The 20,241-nt window shown below is 43.8% G+C and overlaps 1 protein-coding gene across 1 annotated transcript; it reads left to right on the forward strand.

Moving 5' to 3' along the window:
• Positions 1 to 112: 112 nt before the first annotated feature.
• On the forward strand, positions 113 to 18,688 carry LOC140999272 (myosin-1-like). Its single transcript, XM_073469596.1, has 45 exons — positions 113 to 212; positions 465 to 568; positions 878 to 1,021; positions 1,153 to 1,309; positions 1,657 to 1,684; positions 2,455 to 2,548; positions 2,631 to 2,723; positions 3,126 to 3,189; positions 3,336 to 3,434; positions 5,071 to 5,174; positions 5,267 to 5,405; positions 6,339 to 6,457; positions 6,547 to 6,696; positions 7,016 to 7,186; positions 7,365 to 7,544; positions 8,537 to 8,669; positions 8,794 to 8,870; positions 9,090 to 9,177; positions 9,524 to 9,641; positions 9,749 to 9,872; positions 9,992 to 10,128; positions 10,311 to 10,481; positions 10,662 to 10,746; positions 11,011 to 11,253; positions 11,344 to 11,520; positions 11,675 to 11,820; positions 11,927 to 12,017; positions 12,113 to 12,270; positions 12,728 to 12,959; positions 13,408 to 13,534; positions 13,650 to 13,768; positions 13,975 to 14,171; positions 14,553 to 14,736; positions 14,839 to 15,004; positions 15,903 to 16,027; positions 16,119 to 16,234; positions 16,335 to 16,521; positions 16,692 to 16,901; positions 17,025 to 17,150; positions 17,385 to 17,475; positions 17,559 to 17,638; positions 17,719 to 17,823; positions 17,918 to 18,013; positions 18,295 to 18,438; positions 18,611 to 18,688. Exons 1-45 carry the CDS (start codon positions 113 to 115, stop codon positions 18,686 to 18,688), a joined length of 5,877 nt encoding a protein of 1,958 aa, XP_073325697.1.
• The last annotated feature ends 1,553 nt before the right edge of the window (positions 18,689 to 20,241 follow it).

The following is a 20,241-nucleotide window of genomic DNA, read 5'->3' on the forward strand; positions in this document are numbered from 1 at the left end:
TCACCATATAACCATATCCAACATGTAACACCGTGTATAGTCTCATCATCGTGATAACGATATATTTAAATGCTACAGACTGCTCCTTTAAATAACGTGTTCCTGCCCTCAGATGTCTCAGTTCTTGGATATGAAGGAGTTTGGAGAAGCTGGTCGTTACCTTCGTCTCACCAACCTGGAGCACCTGGCTGCCAAGGCCCAGGCTTTTGATGGTAACACACCTGTGTTTTAAAGACGACACCTGTACAGCCTTTTTTTGTTGTTGTTGTTAAAAATATAAATACAAACAAAATTATAGCAAATAAATCTATTTTGATTTTATGTTGATAGAAATGTATTAACAGTTAAACATTACATTTTCTGGAGTTTTAAATCATCTAAATAATCCTTAAAGTAAATGTTTTTCTGTTTTCCGTACGTGTCAGCTGAGCACTAACTTTGAAACACTGATCCGACTCTCTCAGGGACGAAGAGGATCTGGATGCCTGATGATGCTGAAGCATATATAGAAGTGGAGATCAGAGAGCTGAATGGAGACAAGACCACCGTGGAGACCAAGGACGGACGGGTTGGTTCATCACTTAGTTAATATTAATGTTTACGTTTAAAAAAAATATTAGTTAATTAGTTCTTTAGTTATTCAATCTGTCAGTCACTCAGATCAAATATAATGATACTCTGTAGGGCCAATACAAAAAAAGATTATTAGAAATAAAAGGAGACTGATAACAGATATTCATTTAGTGTAAAAGTAAAAATCTTTGTGTCAAAAGTACAATTTAGTCAAAGAACTTTACTTAAGTATTTCCTTTTTCTGCTACTTCATACTTCCTCTGATTTATATCCGTACGTGTGTGTGTGTGTGTGTGTGTTTCAGTTTCTGATAGTGAAAGAAGACGACCTCCAACCAATGAACCCTCCGAAGTTCGACATGATAGAGGACATGGCCATGTTGACTCACCTGAACGAAGCTTCGGTCCTCTTCAACCTGAGGAGGAGATACAGCATGTGGATGATTTATGTTAGTGTTTGTTCTGATACACACACTTCAGTTAGAGAGAAATCTTTGCAAACATCTTAATGGAAATAACATTAAAAACTGCTTCATCTTTTTATCTTTCCTCCTCATCCTACTTTCTTTCTTCATGTCAGACCTACTCTGGTTTGTTCTGTGTGACCGTCAACCCGTACAAATGGCTGCCGGTCTACTCTGCAGCGGTGGTAGCAGCCTACAAAGGGAGGCGTCGTACAGACACGCCGCCACACATCTACGCCATCGCTGACAACGCCTACGTCGACCTGCTGCAGAGTGAGTCACCTGTAACCTCTGACCTCTAACACTATATAGCCCTGTGTATATCGCTCCAGGTGAGCCGCAGCTAACTGTTACAACCAAAAAGGATGCTGATGGAAAGTCAGGTGAAGTTTTGTAGTCCACTACTATCATATAAATAACAGTAGATAAAAAAAGACTTAAATGTATCCTTTAAAATCCCTCAAATAATGAAACTGACAAAGTTCTTTAAAAAGAGGCTCGAGGTCCTGAAGTGTCTTAAGATGGCTACAAAAATAAAAAGCATTCACACTGGAAAGTTCTGGGCCCTTTGGACTAACGAGACATATTTTCCTTTTGCACGGCTTCGTTTTCCTCCACAGATCGAGAGAACCAGTCGATGCTGATCACGTAAGTCACAGCTGCTTTCACATCACTAACAAATGTAATCTCATATTAACAAAAACACAAATTAAAGCTTTATATGATACATTAAACAAGAGCTGAATACACTTCAATTCACTGGTGGAATGTAATCGAGTACATTAGTATTCTACTGTTACTGAACTTTATACTTCTACTCGACTACATCTCAGAGGCACATTTTGTACTTTTCACTACACTAGATTTGTCTGAAAGCTTTAGTTACCAATTACTTTTCAGATTACAGTTTGTCCTCCCCTTCCTGTCCAGTGAAAACCACGTATCTCCAGATGTGTTGATGTTGTATGTTTGTGATAAACTGAAGGATGAAGTGTTTCTTCACATGATGAGAAGATTCTCCTTCTGAAGATAAATAAACTTTTACAAACCATCTTGTGTTTCCTGGAAGCTGCATCATCACAGCTGAAAACAGGCTGTTACTTTTTACAGATACGTGGTTCTCACACCTGGTTTTCAATACTTTAAAAGTTGGTTTTGAATTCAGGACTTTTACTTGTAGTAGAGTATTATCTACACATCCTTTTTTATTTTCTACACTACACATCCTTCATTTTTCTGTAACAGCGAGCGTCAATCTGACTTTCAATACATTAATCCAAAACTGTTTGCATGATATGAGCATGAAGTGTTTTAAGCTGCAGACTTCATTTTCTTTAACTGTGCTTTTGAACTATTCAAAAATTATGTTCCTTAAAATGTTTTTCTAACCGTACCTTCATCCTCTGTCGTCCTGTCAGCGGAGAGTCAGGCGCAGGGAAAACAGTCAACACCAAGCGGGTGATCCAGTACTTCGCCATCGTCGCTGCTCTGGGGGAAAACGTGAAGAAAGGAGTGAGTCAACATTTCTCTGTGTTTCTGTGTTTCTATGTGTCGATCAGTCATCAGTAACCTCCGTCTGTCTCTGGTTATTCAGGGATCTTTGGAGGACCAGATCATCGAAGCTAATCCTGCCATGGAGGCGTTCGGCAACGCCAAGACCATCCGTAACGACAACTCTTCTCGCTTTGTGAGTTCGATAATGTCGTGACGACAAGCTGAGCATGAAGAGTTGGGTTGTACATTGTTATGAGTCACCTGTGGTGGAAGGTTACACTTGTTTAAGTACTATACTTAAGTAATTGTAATTTTTTTTTGAGTATTTTCCTCTCATGCCACTTTATGCTTCTAATCTAATGACATATGTTATAATGGTATAACAGTTACAGAGGACATTTTTTAAGTCATTTTATGTTGATAAGTTAATTTCTTGATTAAAGTCACATATTTTCACTAAAGTAACATTTTCAATACAAGATTTTTTCCGTGAGTATTTTTACGGTTGTGGTATGAGTACTTTTACTTAAAGGATCTGAATACTTCCTCCATCACTGTGTGTTACTAAGAGCCTGGTTCTGTTTGTGTGTCTCAGGGAAAGTTCATCAGAATTCATTTTGGGCCGACAGGACGGCTGGCGTCTGCTGACATCGACATGTGTGAGTCACATTAATCAGTATCTTAAGAATCTGAAACACAAGTAAATTGTTCTCTTCTCCATCTGTTCTTCTGTTTTAACTCTAATGTACTAGACAGTATTAAAGTACTACAGTACACTGAAGTATGTATGCGTCTGTTTTATCAGATCTACTAGAAAAGTCCAGAGTTGTGTTCCAGCAGCCGGGAGAGAGAAGCTACCACATCTACTACCAGATCCTGTCCAATCACAAGCCAGAGCTACAAGGTAACCCCGCCCACCACTACAACCTATCCAATCACACACCAGGATCACCACCGATTATTGATGATTCTTTTTTAAAATATACTTTTCCTGTGCAGATGTGGCGGCCATGTTAGTGTCGGTGACAGACAATTATCAAGAGAGTTGAAGCAGTTTTATACAAACTTAACTGCAATTTTCTTAAATTGCAAACATTAGCTTTTAAATTGACAAACATCATTTGTTTAATCCATCGCACAATCAAACTTATACAATTTGTCTGTCTTTGCAAAATAAGGTCACCTGGGACAAACCGGAAGGGGAGGGGCTTAACCGCTCAAATGTGACAACCAACCCTGCTGTTACATTTATACTTTAAATTTGCTGATTACTTTAAGTAAAGTTCAGGTATCTCACTTGTGGTGGAGTATTTTCAGTCTGATATTAGTACTTTTACTTTAGTAAATGATGTGAACGCTTCCTACAGCACTGTTGAAAAGTTCAATCAGATTATTTGTATTTGTGAATTTAACAGCAACAAGGCTAATGTGATGCTAACTTACATGTTCATTTACAAGACAAATAAAGCCACAGTACAGAATAAAACCTCCACAACATCATCTCACACACGGCAGCAGACACACAGGTAGTTTTCTGACTCACCTGGTTTGACGCTGAAGTCTTTTTGTTTCCTTCCCGGAGGCTAACAGAGGCTAACAGATGCTAACAGAGGCTAACAGCTCTGTATGTCCCGCTGAAGCTGAAGCTGCGATGCTAACTTTGCTCGCTCGTTGCTGCTATAAGTTAGCTAAACTGCTATCATGCTATATCAAACAGCTAGCTCCCGACGATGCTAATTTAATGTTAGCGTATTTGTCTGTAGTCTGATTTAGTCTCAGGATGTTTCCGTCACTGACGCACCTGATTGTTTAATTAACCGCTGAGCAACGACTCCACCTGTTCCGCGCATGCGCAGAGCCGCTCTGACTGTAACGCTGCAGTACCATATTTGACCGCGCGGACAGCTGTTAATATCGAGGGGGGCGCTGTTTCACTCACTCCAGGAAGCGCTGGTAAATTGAAAGCGGAAGTGACGCCTCTTCCGGTGACCAGGGACCTTATTTCAGATAAAACTAATAAAATAAATAATTACAAACTTCACGCTGACAGACTGCTTTACACCTGCAGGCGTCACTATGAGCAGATTTATTGTGATTTTCACCAGTTTTACTACCTTTTCTGAGCCCAGTTGGTGGCCATTTTGGATGTTGGTGACCAGTGTTGGGCAAATACTTTAAAAATGCAATATATTACATATTACTAGTTACCTTTATTTTTAAGTAATGTATTACATTACAAGATTGCTGTCTGCATAAAGTAATAAATTAGGATATTATTGCATTTTAACCAGATATTTCACAGAATATATAATTGAAAAAAAATGGTTTCCTGGGTGAGATAAGTCCATGATTGTGTCAGTGGCCCGGTTGAGACATCAGGTTCTGGATACGTCCTCAAGTGTGCTGTAACTGTGTGCTGATGATTTGTTTGAGTGCGTCTGAGCAGCATATAATACATATAACCTGTCTCCTCTCAGGGTTAATTATGATCATTACGACACAGTATTTAATGCTGTAATGAATGTTGTCCTGTGTTGCAGACATGCTGCTGGTGACCACAAACCCCTACGACTATCACTTCTGCTCTCAGGGGGAGACCAAGGTGGACAGCATCAACGATGGAGAGGAGCTGCAGCTCACTGATGTAAGAAACACACACACACACTGCAAACAAACACACACTATTCTCTGATGAAGTATTCACTAATCTGTGTGTGTGTGTCTGTGTGTGTGTAGCACGCCATGGACACGCTGGGCTTCACTCCGGAGGAGAAGTACGGCTGCTATAAGATCGTCGGAGCCATCATGCACTTTGGAAACATGAAGTTCAAGAAGAAGCAGAGGGAGGAGCAGGCCGAGGCCGACGGCACAGAGAGTGAGAGTCTGAACACCTCGTCACTTTAACACAGACACAACAGTTACTCTGCGCCATAGAGGCAAACATAAAGCTCCTTAGCTGTATTTATATCATCAATTTTAAACACTGAGCAGGTTCAAAGTGCTTTACACAGACAAAGAAACCCAGCAAACACTGGTCGGATGGAAACGTTCGGTTTTAATCAAAAATGGTTCTGGACAGACATCTAAAACGGTCTCAGAAGAGCCTCTTTTACAAATCAGAAAGTATGAATCATATTATTTCTGTGGAAAAAACAAAAGCTTTGTTTTTTTTATTACAACCAGGTGACTGACAATTTATCTGGATGTGAAATGGTTGTGATCAGACAGCTGCACTGTGACGTCGACTCCACACACAAAGACAACAGCCACTTTTCATAGAAACACGTTATCTATATGTAAGTTATAATTATGGGTTAGCGTTTTAAGCCTGTGGAGTTTGTAAGAGCCAAAAATCTTTAACCAGGCTGTCTTCAATCGCACATGAGAGAAGTTCGACTTATTATTAATTCACACTGCGTTCATGAACTTTAGCAGAAAAGCTGATCAGGCCGGTTTGTAGTAAACAACATATTTTGATGCTGCTAGAAAGCCAAGAAACAATAATGAGACATCCTGACTGGACGTTCAACAGTCATTCAACATCTCAGTGTTTGCTGGGAAAGTATTCAAATCAATATAATATAAAAACAGAATCTAATAAATCAAGATGGAATAAAATAAGATAAAAAGTAGATAAAATGAAACAAGATCTAATGTGGTTCAGGTGGTGATATAAACCCAACAAGATGTGCGTCATGTCATGTCAGGTACTTCTTTGCCTCATCATTGTCACAATCATGTAATACATCTGATCAGGCATCGATTGGTATTGGCAGATGAGATGAGTGTGTGTGTTGTGTGTGTTGAGGTGTGGATAAGGCTGCGTATCTGATGGGCATCAGCTCTGCTGACCTGCTGAAGGGCCTCCTGAACCCCCGCGTCAAGGTCGGCCACGAGTTCATCGTTAAGGGACAGACTGTAGAACAGGTAATCAATCAATCAATCAATCAATCATTATCATCAGTCTTGTGTATATTTGCTGCCACTGACCCTGACCGGCCATTTAATGTGTGTAGGTGAACTATGCGGTCGCAGCACTGGCCAAAGCCACCTACGACCGTATGTTCAAGTGGCTGGTGGGTCGCATCAACTCGTCCTTGTCCACTGCTCTGCCTCGTCAGTACTTCATCGGCGTCCTCGACATCGCCGGCTTCGAGATCTTTGAGGTAAAGAGGAGAAAATTAAAGAGACAAATTCAAGATCCCAAAACTTTCATGCATTGAAAACCATCATCTGATCTGAAGCTGTAGCTAAAACATATAGCTGAAGCTATAAAACATATAGCTGAAGCTATATGTTTTAGCATCACTGCCTTTCAATGCTAACTTGTCTTAGGATAAGAAAAAGTGAGAATTGCTTAAATGATTAAATACATCAGTTCAGTTTTCCCCACCAGAATGTTTTTGTTTTCTTTAAATCCATTAGTTATCCAACATTGATCTGTGAGGGAGGTGGAGAACTATATTATTTTTCTTTTCTCCTCAGTTCAATAACTTTGAGCAGCTGTGCATCAACTTCACCAATGAGAAGCTGCAGCAGTATTTCAACCACCACATGTTCATCCTGGAGCAGGAGGAGTACAAGACCGAGGGGATCGAGTGGACCTTCATAGACTTTGGTTTGGACCTACAGGCCTGCATAGACCTCATAGAGAGGGTATGTGGGATTGAACTTGCATTGGTCGTGTCCTGTGTTTATCTCTTACTGTGTTTGTAAAGCTCAAATATATTTGAGCTCATGGAGGTACATATCATTGTAAAGTGTTATCAGTGGGATACTAGCTTTAATAGATGATTGATAAAATAAATGACGACGATACATTTTGGATTTTCAGCCCATGGGTATTCTGTCCATCATGGAGGAGGAGTGCATGTTCCCCAAGGCCACGGACAACAGCTTCAAAACCAAACTCTACGACAACCATCTGGGGAAGTCGCCCAACTTCCAGCGGCCGCGGCCGGACAAGAAGCGCAGATATGAGACGCACTTCGAGGTGGTGCACTACGCTGGAGTGGTGGGTATCAGCTCAGTCCTCTGTACTGCTGCTGCTGGTCAGTATTTATTAAAGATGTTCAGTTTTGGGCAATCTTGTTCGCATTTGAAGAACCGTAAAGATTGGGCAAAGTATCTACAGAGATGTGTGCCATACAGTTTTTACACAACAAAACAGCAACACAGCTTTGGATTGCTCTTTGCAATTTACTGTTGCGACTAATGTTGTAAGGAGACGTGCAGAGGTGGAAGAGGAGACTGAAAATGCCTGAGCACCTGCCTCCAAAGCAGTGATGCTGTGTGTTTTTTTTTTTATGGTTTAGCAAAGCTTCTGCTTTACCCGCGGGACAATCAGAGGGATCTGGATTCTGTCAGGAGCTCCAGTGAGAGAGTCGACTGAAAACATTACATTCATTTGTCATCCATCAGTCGTCAGTGCTTTCTTGTGAACAACAACAGTGGTTCAGTCTCTTGATAATGAGATAATAAATAACCCGCATCTCAAGAAAACCAATAAAATGTAACTTGTTATCACAGAAAAACAGAGGAAACAATATGTTTGACTGATGGCTGTCCTAAGTTAACTATTCTTAAGATGAAAGCATGTTTTAGGTCTCTGAGACATGTTGTCTTAAAGTGGATGTTAAAGTTTAGATCCATAACTACCGACACGGCACGGTTTAGTGAGCGCTGATATTTTATTGTTCTTTTCTGGCAACAAAACAACATTTTTCTTTGATATACAACTGAAACTAGAAGAAACTTTGGCAAATCATTGATTATATGGGACCAAAGTCAGTCAGCTGCATAATTAGTCACATATTATATTGTTATTCATAGTTTTAGCGAGTGGGATGTAGATTTTAAAACAGAAGCAGAGGATGATGGAGCCTCCTGATCAACACAAAGAAGACTCAAACCTTTCTCTGTGTAGAGTGAAGAGTCCATCCAGGGTTGATGTCACATTAATAATTAATTCACAAACAGTTGTTGTGTGTGCGTATCTCACTGTAGGTGCCGTACAACATCACCGGCTGGCTGGACAAGAACAGAGACCCTCTGAACGAGACGGTGGTGGTTCTGTTCCAGAAATCCTCCAACAAACTGATGGCTGGACTGTTCGAGAACTACATCAGCTCTGAGATGGGTAACTACACAAACAAACCAAGCCCAAAGACTTCAGCTACAGCAGCACAGCACACTTTAAAGACAAGAAATATTGGTGTGCTGCGACTGTGTGAGAATAGTGAGTATTGTTCTGCTCGTTTCAGCCGCTGATCCGAAATCTGAAACCAAACACCGGAAGAGGAAAGCAGCTTCCTTCCAGACAGTTTCACAGCTACACAAGGTGCGTTAGACGTCGGTCACACCTGTGATTCTGGTTAAACACATACATGGGTTCAAACACAACAAGTCTGAATTTTGGTGCTCGCCACCATCTTTGTTATTATAAAAAGGGGTGGAGCCTAGGTGGAATATGAAAGCAGCAAGCACCTTGACTACCTGTGATAGGCTGAGAGACTTGACCCGGTTCTAACACTTCATCTGTTTCTGTGTTTAAACACAGGAGAATCTGAACAAGCTGATGGCGAACCTCCGCAGCACTCAGCCTCACTTCGTCCGCTGCATCATCCCCAACGAGACCAAGAACCCAGGTAACAAAACAACAATTAACCACTAAATCTTTGCCGAATTAGCTATTAGCACTTCCTGTTTGCAGTGTACTCATTTATGTACGGACAGCTGTCACTGGATTACTGTGACACTGAAGAAAACTTAAAACATGATGTTTCTAAGGGAAGTTCTGCACATAAAAGGAGCCTCTTTTTTGAGGATTTCTGTTTTACTGTGAAGCTCCAAAAATGTTTTGTGGACTATGAACTGATTTTGGGTGAACGGTACCTTTAACATCAATGTTCTGCATGAAGTGGAATAGAAAGTGATCCAAAATATTAAAATATTCTTGAGGCTGTCAGTGACGATGTCTCACGTGTTTTCCAGGTGTGATGGATCCCTTCCTGGTCCTCCATCAGTTGAGGTGTAACGGAGTCCTCGAGGGGATCAGGATTTGCAGGAAGGGCTTTCCAAACCGAATCCTGTATGCCGAGTTTAAACAGCGGTCAGTCCAAAAAACTGAACCACACACAGAAACACAATCTTATTTGTCAGATGTGTACAGATCCAGTGCGGTACTCTCAGATAATCATGTGAACTTTTCTCTCTCAGTTACCGCATCTTGAATCCTTCTGCGATTCCAGAGGACTCGTATGTGGACAGCAGGAAAGCTGTGGAGAAACTGCTGGGCTCTCTGGACATAGACCACACCCAGTACAAGTTCGGACACACTAAGGTACAACACAAAGACTGTGAATAACACTAACAGGGTCTAAAGATGGAGGCTGTCGTGTGTCGAGACTTTTAATGGCTAACTCGACTTACGTCTTGAGTTTTGTGATCTTCTCCTCTCAGGTGTTTTTTAAGGCAGGTCTGTTGGGTCAGTTCGAGGACATGAGGGACGCCCGTCTGTCTCAGATCCTCACCACCGTTCAGGCCATGTCCAGAGGGAAGCTGATGAGGATGGAACGAGAAAAGATGATGCTGCAAAGGTCAATATGACACCCGTTAGATTCAAAGTAAAAAGAACAATAACATAAAAGATAAGGTGACGTGCAGGCGGACAAGTTTGACATCCTCAGTCATGCTGAATCTCTGCTGGACGGAAGAAAACCAACTTTAAAAGTCTGTTAGATCTTAAAACAAAGCTGTGGTGTTTCATTGCTCCTCTCAGAGATGCTGTGATGGTGATCCAGTTCAACCTCAGAGCCTTCTTCTCTGTGAGGACTTGGCCGTGGATGATGTTGTTCTATAAGCTCCGCCCCCTGCTCAGGAGCGCCCAGGTGGAGAAAGAGCTGGCTGCCCTCAATGAAGAGTTCAAAAAATTAAAAGAGGCCTACGACAGGTCCGTTCACCCGTCTGTCTCCATGTCTGACCGGCTGTCTGTGTCCTGTTTACATGATTATTCAAATGTTTAGATCACGGTTTAAAAAAGACAGATGAGCTTCTGATGTGTGAGTAAATCATAAGTCTGCTGCAGCTTTTTGTTTCTATCCTTCATCTTGGTTTGTTTTTTCTCCTCCAGGTCAGAGGTAAAGCGGCGGGAGGCCGAGGAGCGGCAGGTGGTTTTGGTTCAGGAGAAAAATGACCTTGGTCTGCAGCTCCAAGCTGTGAGTCACTCTGAAACCATCACTGTCCTCTTAAACCCATTTAAATCTGCTATTTACATGCAAACGGAGTATTATCAATGGATTATCCAAAGATTTATTTTCTTTGGTCAAAGGACACAAGACAGTGCTGTCCTTTACCGAACATGTTGTTTTTTGTACCTTTAGTATCAATAATTACATTTCATTTTGAACTTTTTAAAATCAGCTAATCTCTTGTAAACTCATTCTTTACTTCGATATCTCTCAATCATTTCAATCATCCAGGAGCAGGACAACCTGGCGGATGCAGAGGACCGCTGCAACCAGCTGATTCAGTCCAAAATCTCTCAGGAGTCGAAGCTGAAGGAGCTGCAGGAACGTCTGGAGGATGAGGAGGAGGTGAGCGCCACGCTGACGTCCAAGAAACGTCAGCTGGAGGACGAGGTGGTGTCACTGAAGAAAGACGTGGACGACCTGGAGATGACCCTGGCTAAAGTGGAGAAAGACAGACACGGAGTGGAGAACAAGGTGTGTTCATGAAAAACTGTATCATCACTTTAGACCTATTAGTACGTCACTGGTGTTGGGAGGAGCTGACGCGTTTTTCTCTCCGTCCAGGTGAAGAATCTGTCCCAGGAGATGTGTGTTCTGGATGAATCCATAGCGGCTCTGAGCAGAGAGAAAGCCGCCCTGCTGGAAGCTCACCAGCAGGTTCTGAATGACCTCCAGGCGCAGGAGGACAAGGTCAACATGCTCGCCAAGGCAAAAACCCGACTGGAGCAGCAAGTGGACAATGTGAGAGACGTAACAAAAAGTCTAAACATTAAGAAAACAAAACTGTCCGTCCAGACGTTGGACAGGAAGAACCGTCTGCACCACGATATCGAGAAACTCTGTTCTTTGAGTTTGTCTCTTGTTTCTGACAGCCTGTCTTCTCTCTTACCTGCAGATAGAAAGTTCCATGGAGCAGGAGAAGAAGATGCGGATGGATCTGGAACGAACCAAACGTAAGCTGGAGGGGGATCTGAAGCTATCTGTGGACTCTGTGAAGGACCTGGAGAAGCAGAAGGAAGAGCTGGAGGAGAGACTGAGAAAGTAATAAATTACATCCTGAGCTTTTTAAATGTTATTCAGCCTTCTCTGCCTGTCTGACATGACGTTTCCTACTCTGTTTCTGTTTCCTCTCTGTCTCTCCCTAAAGAAAAGACTTTGATTTGGGTCAGCTTCAATCTAAAATGGAAGATGAACAGAGTTTGGTTGCTCAGCTTCAGAAGAAGATGAAAGAGCTTCAGGTGGGTCAGACTGATCCAGGATATAACTTGTTCAGCCTCCTGATCTTCCTCTTCATCACTGCTGCTGCTACAGGACTGTGTTTTCGGTCCCTCAGACTCGTATCGAGGAGCTGGAGGAGGCCCTGGAGGCGGAGCGGGCCTGGCGCTCCAAAGCTGAACGTCAGAGGAACGACATCGCCAGAGAGCTGGAGGAGCTCGGAGAGAAACTGGAGGAGGCAGGAGGAGCCTCGGCTGCTCAGATCGCTCTCAACAGGTCAGGTTGAAAACTGTGATTGAGACTGAAATACTTCAGACGGACTGTCCTGAAATGTGCTCCAGACGTTCATGTTCCCCTCAGGAGGAACTGAAATAACTTTGTTGATCCTTTGACCTTTTCTTAGCACCATCAGGAGGTCAAAACACTTTGGTTTATGGCCACATACCTGTAGAACTGATGGCATTCACATCAGCCTCGGCTGGACTTTGTGTTCACTGCTCATTCGCTAATGTTAGCATGCTAACATGCTAAACTAAAATGGTAAACATTTTAAAGATGATACTTGCTGGACATCAACGTTTTAGCATTGCCATTGTGAGCATGTTGATGTTAGCTGCTCGGCTAACTAAGTAACTGTCAGTTTGCCATCTCGTTAGCTCAAACAGGAAGTTAACACTGTTGATTCAAGACACCATGTTAACCATGTGACTCCATGACTACTTCATGTCAACAGGAAGAGGGAGGCAGACTTCCTAAAGATGCGGCGGGAGCTGGAGGAGGCGGGGCTTCACCACGAGGCGACGGCCGCCACTCTGAGGAAGAAGCACGCGGACACGGTGGCGGAGCTCAGCGAGCAGATCGACGCTCTGCAGAGAGCCAAACAGAAACTGGACAAGGAGAAGGCCGAGATCAGGCTGGAGGCCGACGACCTGGCTATCAACGTGGAGCAGCTGTCCAGGAGCAAGGTACAAACAAGTCCACCTTAAAAAGGGGAATTTAAAGGAGCAGTACACCAGTTTTATCAATGTCAGATGATCATCTACCAGGCAGGGATCAATCACAGGAAATAGACGGATCACGTGTCTTTAACATGTTTTTAAGAGATCAGAATGTGTAATCACGCGTTTCTGCCTCCGTCATTTTTTAAATGCTCACTCCAGGGACACATGAGACAGCGTCACTTCCTGGAAGTCATCATGTGAGCTTCACAAGGCGTAGGACTGGCTGGTCACCTTAGAGAGGAGACGTTCATCGTAACATGGACCCAACTAATCTGACTTAACCAAATTTAATCTTTCTTTTAATATCTTGTTGTTGCAGCCTTAAAAAAGAACTGTGATAAAGAGCAGCCATGTATTGACCTGTGTGTGTGTGTGTGTGTGTGTGTGTGTGTGTGTGTGTGTGTGTGTGCAGGCAGCTGTGGAGAAGATGTGCAGGGTTTTTGAGGACCAGCTGAATGAAAGCAGAGGCAGAGCGGAGGAGCTGCAGAGACAACTGACCGAAGTGTCTGCTCAGAAAGCTCGAGCGCTCACAGAGAGCGGTAACACACACACACACACACACACACACACACATACAATAATAAAAGCAATACAGTTTTGAAAGAATGAGGGAGGCTCAGCTCACCCACTTTTGACTCCCTCTGTTTCTTCCAGCTGAGTACAGCCGTCGTGTGGAGGAACGGGACGCTATGAACAGTCAGCTCCAGCGCTCCAAGGCCGGGGTTTGCCAAAACTATGAAGATCTGAAGAGGCAGATGGAGGAGGATAGCAAAGTAACACTGAACCTCCTGTTTATCCGTGTTCAGGACCCCTTTCATGCTAACTAATGTCTGTAGATCTCAATAAACCAACTTGTAGCTCTCTGATGAAGTTTTGTTAACTGGAATATGTTCAGTCTTGATCATCAGGTATGTGTTTGAAAGTAAATACGTATGTGTGTGTGTGTGTGTGTGTGTGTGTGTGTGTGTGTGTGTTCCAGGCCCGTGTGGCGCTGGCTCACGCGGTGCAGGCGTCCCGTCATGAGTCCAGTCTCCTCAGAGAGCAGCTGGAGGAGGAGCAGGAGGCCAAGGCTGAACTGCAGAGGGCGCTGTCCAAAGCCAACAGCCAGGTGGTTCAGTGGAGAGCCAAGTACGAGACGGACGCCGTGCTGAGAATAGAGGAGCTGGAAGACACAAAGTAAGAAGGCAAAACAGTATCATACACATGATTGTACACACATTAAGTTTGTACAGCGTCTTCAGCTGGCGGCGTCAATGTTTGTCACGTCTGTCTGAAATCAAAGATGCCTTAAAAAAACTTCAATCATCAAAATCCAGTCCACGTTCATCCTCCCCAGAGACATGTTAGATTTTAATGAGCCCTTGACTTTTCTTCCAGCATCACCCTCAGGACAAACTTTACATTTTTACCTCCACTACTGTTGCGGCTCTAAAACTGTCAGGTTGCACTTAAATTGCACATTAATGTCGACTGAGAGCTGCGGCTTTTTTCTCTCCAGTTGAGCAGCAGGTGTTTTGTTTTTTAATTGTGTTGCCCGGCTGGTGTTTTGGTTTGCAGGAAGAAGCTGGTGGTCAAACTGCAGACTGTTGAAGAAGCTGTGGAGGCGTCTCAGGCCAAATGTTCCTCACTGGAGAAATCAAAGCAGGGTCTGCAGACTGAGATTGAAGACTTAGTCGTTGAACTGGAGCGATCCAACGCTGCTGCTCTCGCTCTGGACAAGAGGCAACGCAACTTCGACAAGGTCAGTCAGCAACACCGGCTGTAACCCTCGACAAAGTTACTTACAATATTCACCCCCTGTAGACGTGGAAGGTACACTGGTTTGTTTTTTTGTTTGATGCAGTTGTTGAGCGACTGGAAGCTGAAGTTTGAGGAGAGTCAGACGGAGCTGGAGGCGTCGCAGAAAGAGTCCCGCAGTCTGAGCACCGAGCTCTTCAGACTGAAGAACTGCTACGAAGAAGCTCTGGACCATCTGGAGACAGTTAAACGAGAAAACAGGAACCTGCAGGGTAATCTCACTCCGTCTGTCGTCTTCAGTTAGAGACGCCACTTTCATAACTTTAGTTTCTTGTGAATTTGGTCTTGTGAGGTGAAAGTTTGAAGTGTCAGAATCTGGAGACTCCTGATGTGAATGAAGGCAGGTTCCTATAACTAGAATATATGAGCTGAAGTGTAATGAATGAATAAAATAAATAATAGTAGATAAACAAGTAAAGTCCGCCCGCACGCTAGCTAGCCACACAGCAATAGGTTGCTGAATCCTTTCTTGCGAGCAAACTTGCTAGCTAGTTAGCTTTTATTTCACACACATTATTACATTCAGCCAACTAAAAGTTTAGTAACTATAGCCTTTCATTTAGACAGCCACTTCTTTAAAAGGAACAGTTCACCGAAAAAGTCAAATCCAGTCATCATCTCCTCCCTCCATGCTGATGAAAGTCAGGTGAAGTTTCATTAGTCCATGAAACATTTCTGGAGCTTCACAGTAAAACAGAGTTGCAGCATTCTGCTAAACACCTGAAGCAGCTGGAGACTTGATTTAAAACGTAGAAAAACAACTGAGAAATAAAATAAAACGGCTCCACACAGCTCGTCTGGAGTGATCCGATACTCTGGAAGCCCCGAGATCAAAAACTGATCTGAAAAGATGTTACTGACACACTGTTGGGAGCTGAAATCTTCACTTACACGAGCTGGTCGACGCATCAATAACATCTTTTTTTGGAATAAATTTGGGATCTCAGGGTTTCAGGGGGACATCAAACTTTCTTTATTAACCTTTGGCACTTTGTTCCAGAACTACAAAAACTCATTGTGTGAAACCACGGGACATATTCAGACAATCGACTCATACGGACCTAAATGTATATTGTGATCGACTTACGAAGTGATTGTGTTTGAATTCAGAGGAGATACTGGACCTGACTGATCAGATCAGCCAGGAGGGGAAGACCATCCACGAGCTGGAGAGGATGAAGAAGCTCCTCCATGTGGAGAAGAGCGACATCAGAGCAGCTCTGGAGGAAGCAGAGGTAACAATTTAGCTGCTGTCGCTACCCGTCAACTCTCTACCCACTAAACTGTTTACTAAACTACAAAACCTACCAACTCTCAACCAACCAGGGAACTCTGGAGCACGAGGAGACCAAGACCTTGAGATTTCAGATGGAGCTGCAGCAGATAAGGACGGAGATCGAGCGCAGGATCGCAGAGAAGGATGAGGAGATCGACAACCTCAGGTACCAAAGAGATTACAGACTCACTTGATATGATGATGGATGAGATGAAGCTGAAGAAGCATAATGCGTTAGAAGTGTTAATACCAGCGCTGTCCACCAGGCGGAGCCACCAGCGCTCCCTGGAGACCATGCAGGCCAGTCTGGAGGCGGAGATTCGTACTCGCAGCGAGGCGGTTCGTCTGAGGAAGAAGATGGAGTCCGACCTGAACGAGATGGAGGTTCAGCTGGGACACGCTAACCGGCAGGCAGCTGACAGTCAGAGGATCATCAGACACCTGCAGACACAGGTACGCTCACCTGATTAATAATAACACAATGAACTCCTCAGTATCAGGTGACAAGAGATAAACTTTAGATAGCTTTCAGTATATTAATGATCGACCTGAAGAATCTGAACACTTTGATTCTCTGTGGTGAAATGTTTAAAGAGACCTCGGCGTGTCGTCTCCTCTCACAGGTTAAAGAGCAGCAGGTGGATCTGGAAGATAAAGTCCAGCTGACCAATCAGCTGAGAGAACAGATCGTCCTGTTGGAGCGTCGCTGTACGCTGATGACAGCCGAGGACGAGGAACTTCGTGGGATCCTGGAACAAACCGACCGCGCCCGCAAGATGGCCGAACACGAGCTGGTGGAGGTGGCAGAGAGAGTCAACCTGCTCACCTCACAGGTACACGGACAACACACACCGTCAGCAGCAGAGCTCACCAGCAGCTTGAGTCAGGACGTGTGTCAGGACTTTATTCTTTATGGATTCACTAATGAACTGATTGATGACCTGACTGTGTTTCAGAACGCAGGTCTGGTGAACCACAAGAAGAAGCTGGAGACGGATCTGTCCGTGCTGACAGGAGAGGTGGACGAGGTCTTGGAGGAGAGTCGCAGCGCAGAGGAGAAAGCCAAGAAGGCCATCACTGATGTCAGTCCTGACCTTTGACCCTGACCAATCCAAAACTGATCCTGAGTTGTTTGTTATTCTTGTTCTTTACCAGCTGCTTCTTTCTCTTCTCATCAGCTTTTCTTCATCTTGTTGTTGGAACATTTTTAAAAGACAAGTTCACCCAAAAATGAGATGAATATTCAGTCATTGTCCTGAAGCAGCTGGGGACGACTTGGACTGCGCTGAATCTTTTGCATGCATGTGTTTCACCAGGCGGCTCTGATGGCGGAGGAGCTGAAGAAGGAGCAGGACAGCAGCAGCATGTTGGAGAGATTCAAGAAGAACATGGTCTCTACAGTGAAAGGTACAGTAATGTCACCTGCTGCAGGTGAACGACGCCCGTGCTGCTGCAGGTTGATGTTAACGCCGTCCGTGTGTCTCCGACAGAGCTGCAGGTCAAACTGGACGAGGCGGAGCAGATGGCGCTGAAGGGAGGAAAGAAACAGCTTCATAAACTGGAGACGAGAGTGAGTAGAGACAGAAAAGTGGGCTGTTCAGACTGAGCAGCAGGAGGTGAAGCTGACAGGAGCTGCTGCTGTGTGTGCAGGTGAGGGAGCTGCAGACGGAGCTGATGCTGGAGCAGAAGAAGAGCGAGGAGTACCAGAAAGGAGTCCGTCGCTACGAGAGGAGGTGCAAAGAGCTGATGTACCAGGTCTGATTTCCTCACGTCGTCCAGCTGCTGCTTCTGTCGGATGTTCTGTCGGTTCCATGTTCTCTGTCAACTCTCACTGGTTCTCTTCCTGCAGACGGAGGAGGACAGGAAGACTCTGCTGAGGATGCAGGACCTGATCGAAAAGCTTCAGACTAAAGTCAAGAGCTACAAGAGACAAGCTGATACCGCTGTGAGTCATTCAGTGGAGCAGCACAGGTCAAACACAGACAGGGACCATGTTTAAAGTGCTGTTATTGATGTTTCTTTATTTTTGGTGAATATTAACTGCTGAGAAAAAAAATAAATCAATCTTAAAATCAAAAGTCAACTGTGACACCCCTATAAACCAACGACACAAAGGGCTTGTCCCCTAGTTTGTCGTGTAAACATGTAGTGTTAACTTATTTCTGCTGCCCCAAAGTTGTCAAAGAAAGCTGAATCACAGCTGTCGTTCCTCTGTGTGTCCACCAGGAGGAGCAGGTGAGCTGCAGCGCGGTGCGTTTCAGGAAAGTCCAACACGAGCTGGACGACGCCGAGGAGAGAGCCGACATCGCCGAGACGACCGTCAACAAGCTGCGGATTCGAACCCGTGAACAGACCAGCAAGGTCGCCATAGTGAGTCCCACTCTCTTATTACGATATAATGACTGTGAACAAGTTCAGTGTTTCTAATCTGCTGTTTGTGGTCCTGCAGATCGCTGAGTGAAGCTTTGCTGCCTCTTCAAACATCATCAGTGTGTTTCTGCTGTTGTGTGATGTTTCTGTGTGATCTGTGCTGTGTGATTAGAGTCCAGGACCACCGGGGGGAGCTCACGAGTCTTCATCTGCTGTGTTGTCGATATGTTTCTATATTTCCTCACTGTGAAGCATCATTAACTGGTTTGTACAGGAAGTGTTGAGGGCAGCGAGTACGTCTGAGAGCCGGTGTCAGCAGCAGCAGTCAGGAGAGAAAATGCTTTTAGACCTGAACTGCTTAAAGATAAATTATCACACAGCACTGAGTGAGCTTTAACATTATAATGTTTCATTTCAATCACTGGTAGCTGGTTTGGTAAAGTTTCAGGATGGAGGGAGCAGGAGAGCTTTGATCAGTGTCGGACACAACATTTTGATTGAAAATTTTCCTGGTTGCTGCTGAAAATGCAGATAAATGTGCATGTTTTAGAGAAAGTTAAGACATATTAAGGGACATTAAGTGATTTAGACAGCGGTTACATTTATAGTACATTATATCAGTCATGTATCAAGTGATGTTGAACACTTGAGAACAGTCACCACCGCTGCAGCTCTGCTGTTTAGCTTCTTTTAGCTCATAGATTTTGGTTTCACAGCTCATTAACAGTACGGTTGAGTCCATCAGGCTCTCACCAGCCACCATACAGCTTTGTTTCTACAAAACAAACCAACACCGCTCCAATGGGATGATCATGTTCTGGAAGAAGGCAGCTTAATGCTAACATGTTAGCTATGACTACTTTATAAGCTAACAGTACACCAGAGCTGAATTTCTGCCTCCCCTCCAGTACTGCTGAAACGGGATCATGCTGTCAGTTCGAAAAAGCACAACTACAGCTATTAAATGTAAAATGAAAAATAAACTAAGCGCCTGTATTCAGACTGTATGTTTGACTGATGTTTTACTGTAGTCAGTGTTTTTGACTGAAATCTTCAGTGTATAAAAGACAAAAAAGAAGTAAAAAGAAATAGTTTGCCGACTTCTTTAACTTCGTCTCCTACAGCACGAACCATTAAGTCCTTTAACAACAACAGGAGCAGCATCACAGCGACTCTACACACAGCAGCAGCGTACCGGACACGTGCACCCGGCCCACATACCTCGTGGAATAATGGCACTTGGCGGGAGGTCCACTCATGTTTGCCAGATCTGAGAAGAAATGCCTGCAGAAAATTAAAACACACTTCAGAGAAACCACTGATTATTTCCCTAATGATTGACAGGGCTGATAATACTGTGACCACGTGGGGCCGGTCCGACCAAATATCTCTGACCAGACTGCAATTACACTGCAGGCAGGAGTCTTTTCCAAAGGAAGTCGAGGGATGAACAACGTGTTGACAAAAAAAATAAATCAGGCTGTATTTCACATCTCAACATCAGCTAAGGTTTACAGTCCCCTAGAGGCTGTAGTGCTAATTACACCCAAAATACGGACACGTTGGACCGAACAAACATCTACCTGATGATTTATCTGTTCTCAGAGTCACCAGCAGTCGGTGGTGGAAGAAACACTCAGATCCTTTACAAGAGTAAAAGTAGTATCAACAACAAAACTAAAATTTGACTTTATATTTGTAATGAAAGGGGCTAACTTCCGGTTTAGCGCCTGGCTAACTTGAATGGGGATAAAATAATTTAATCGTGCCGCTCTTCTAGACTTTGCAAATTTTTTTGGACTG

Source organism: Pagrus major, chromosome 7, assembly GCF_040436345.1.
Source record: "Pagrus major chromosome 7, Pma_NU_1.0".
Classification (NCBI taxonomy): domain Eukaryota; kingdom Metazoa; phylum Chordata; class Actinopteri; order Spariformes; family Sparidae; genus Pagrus; species Pagrus major.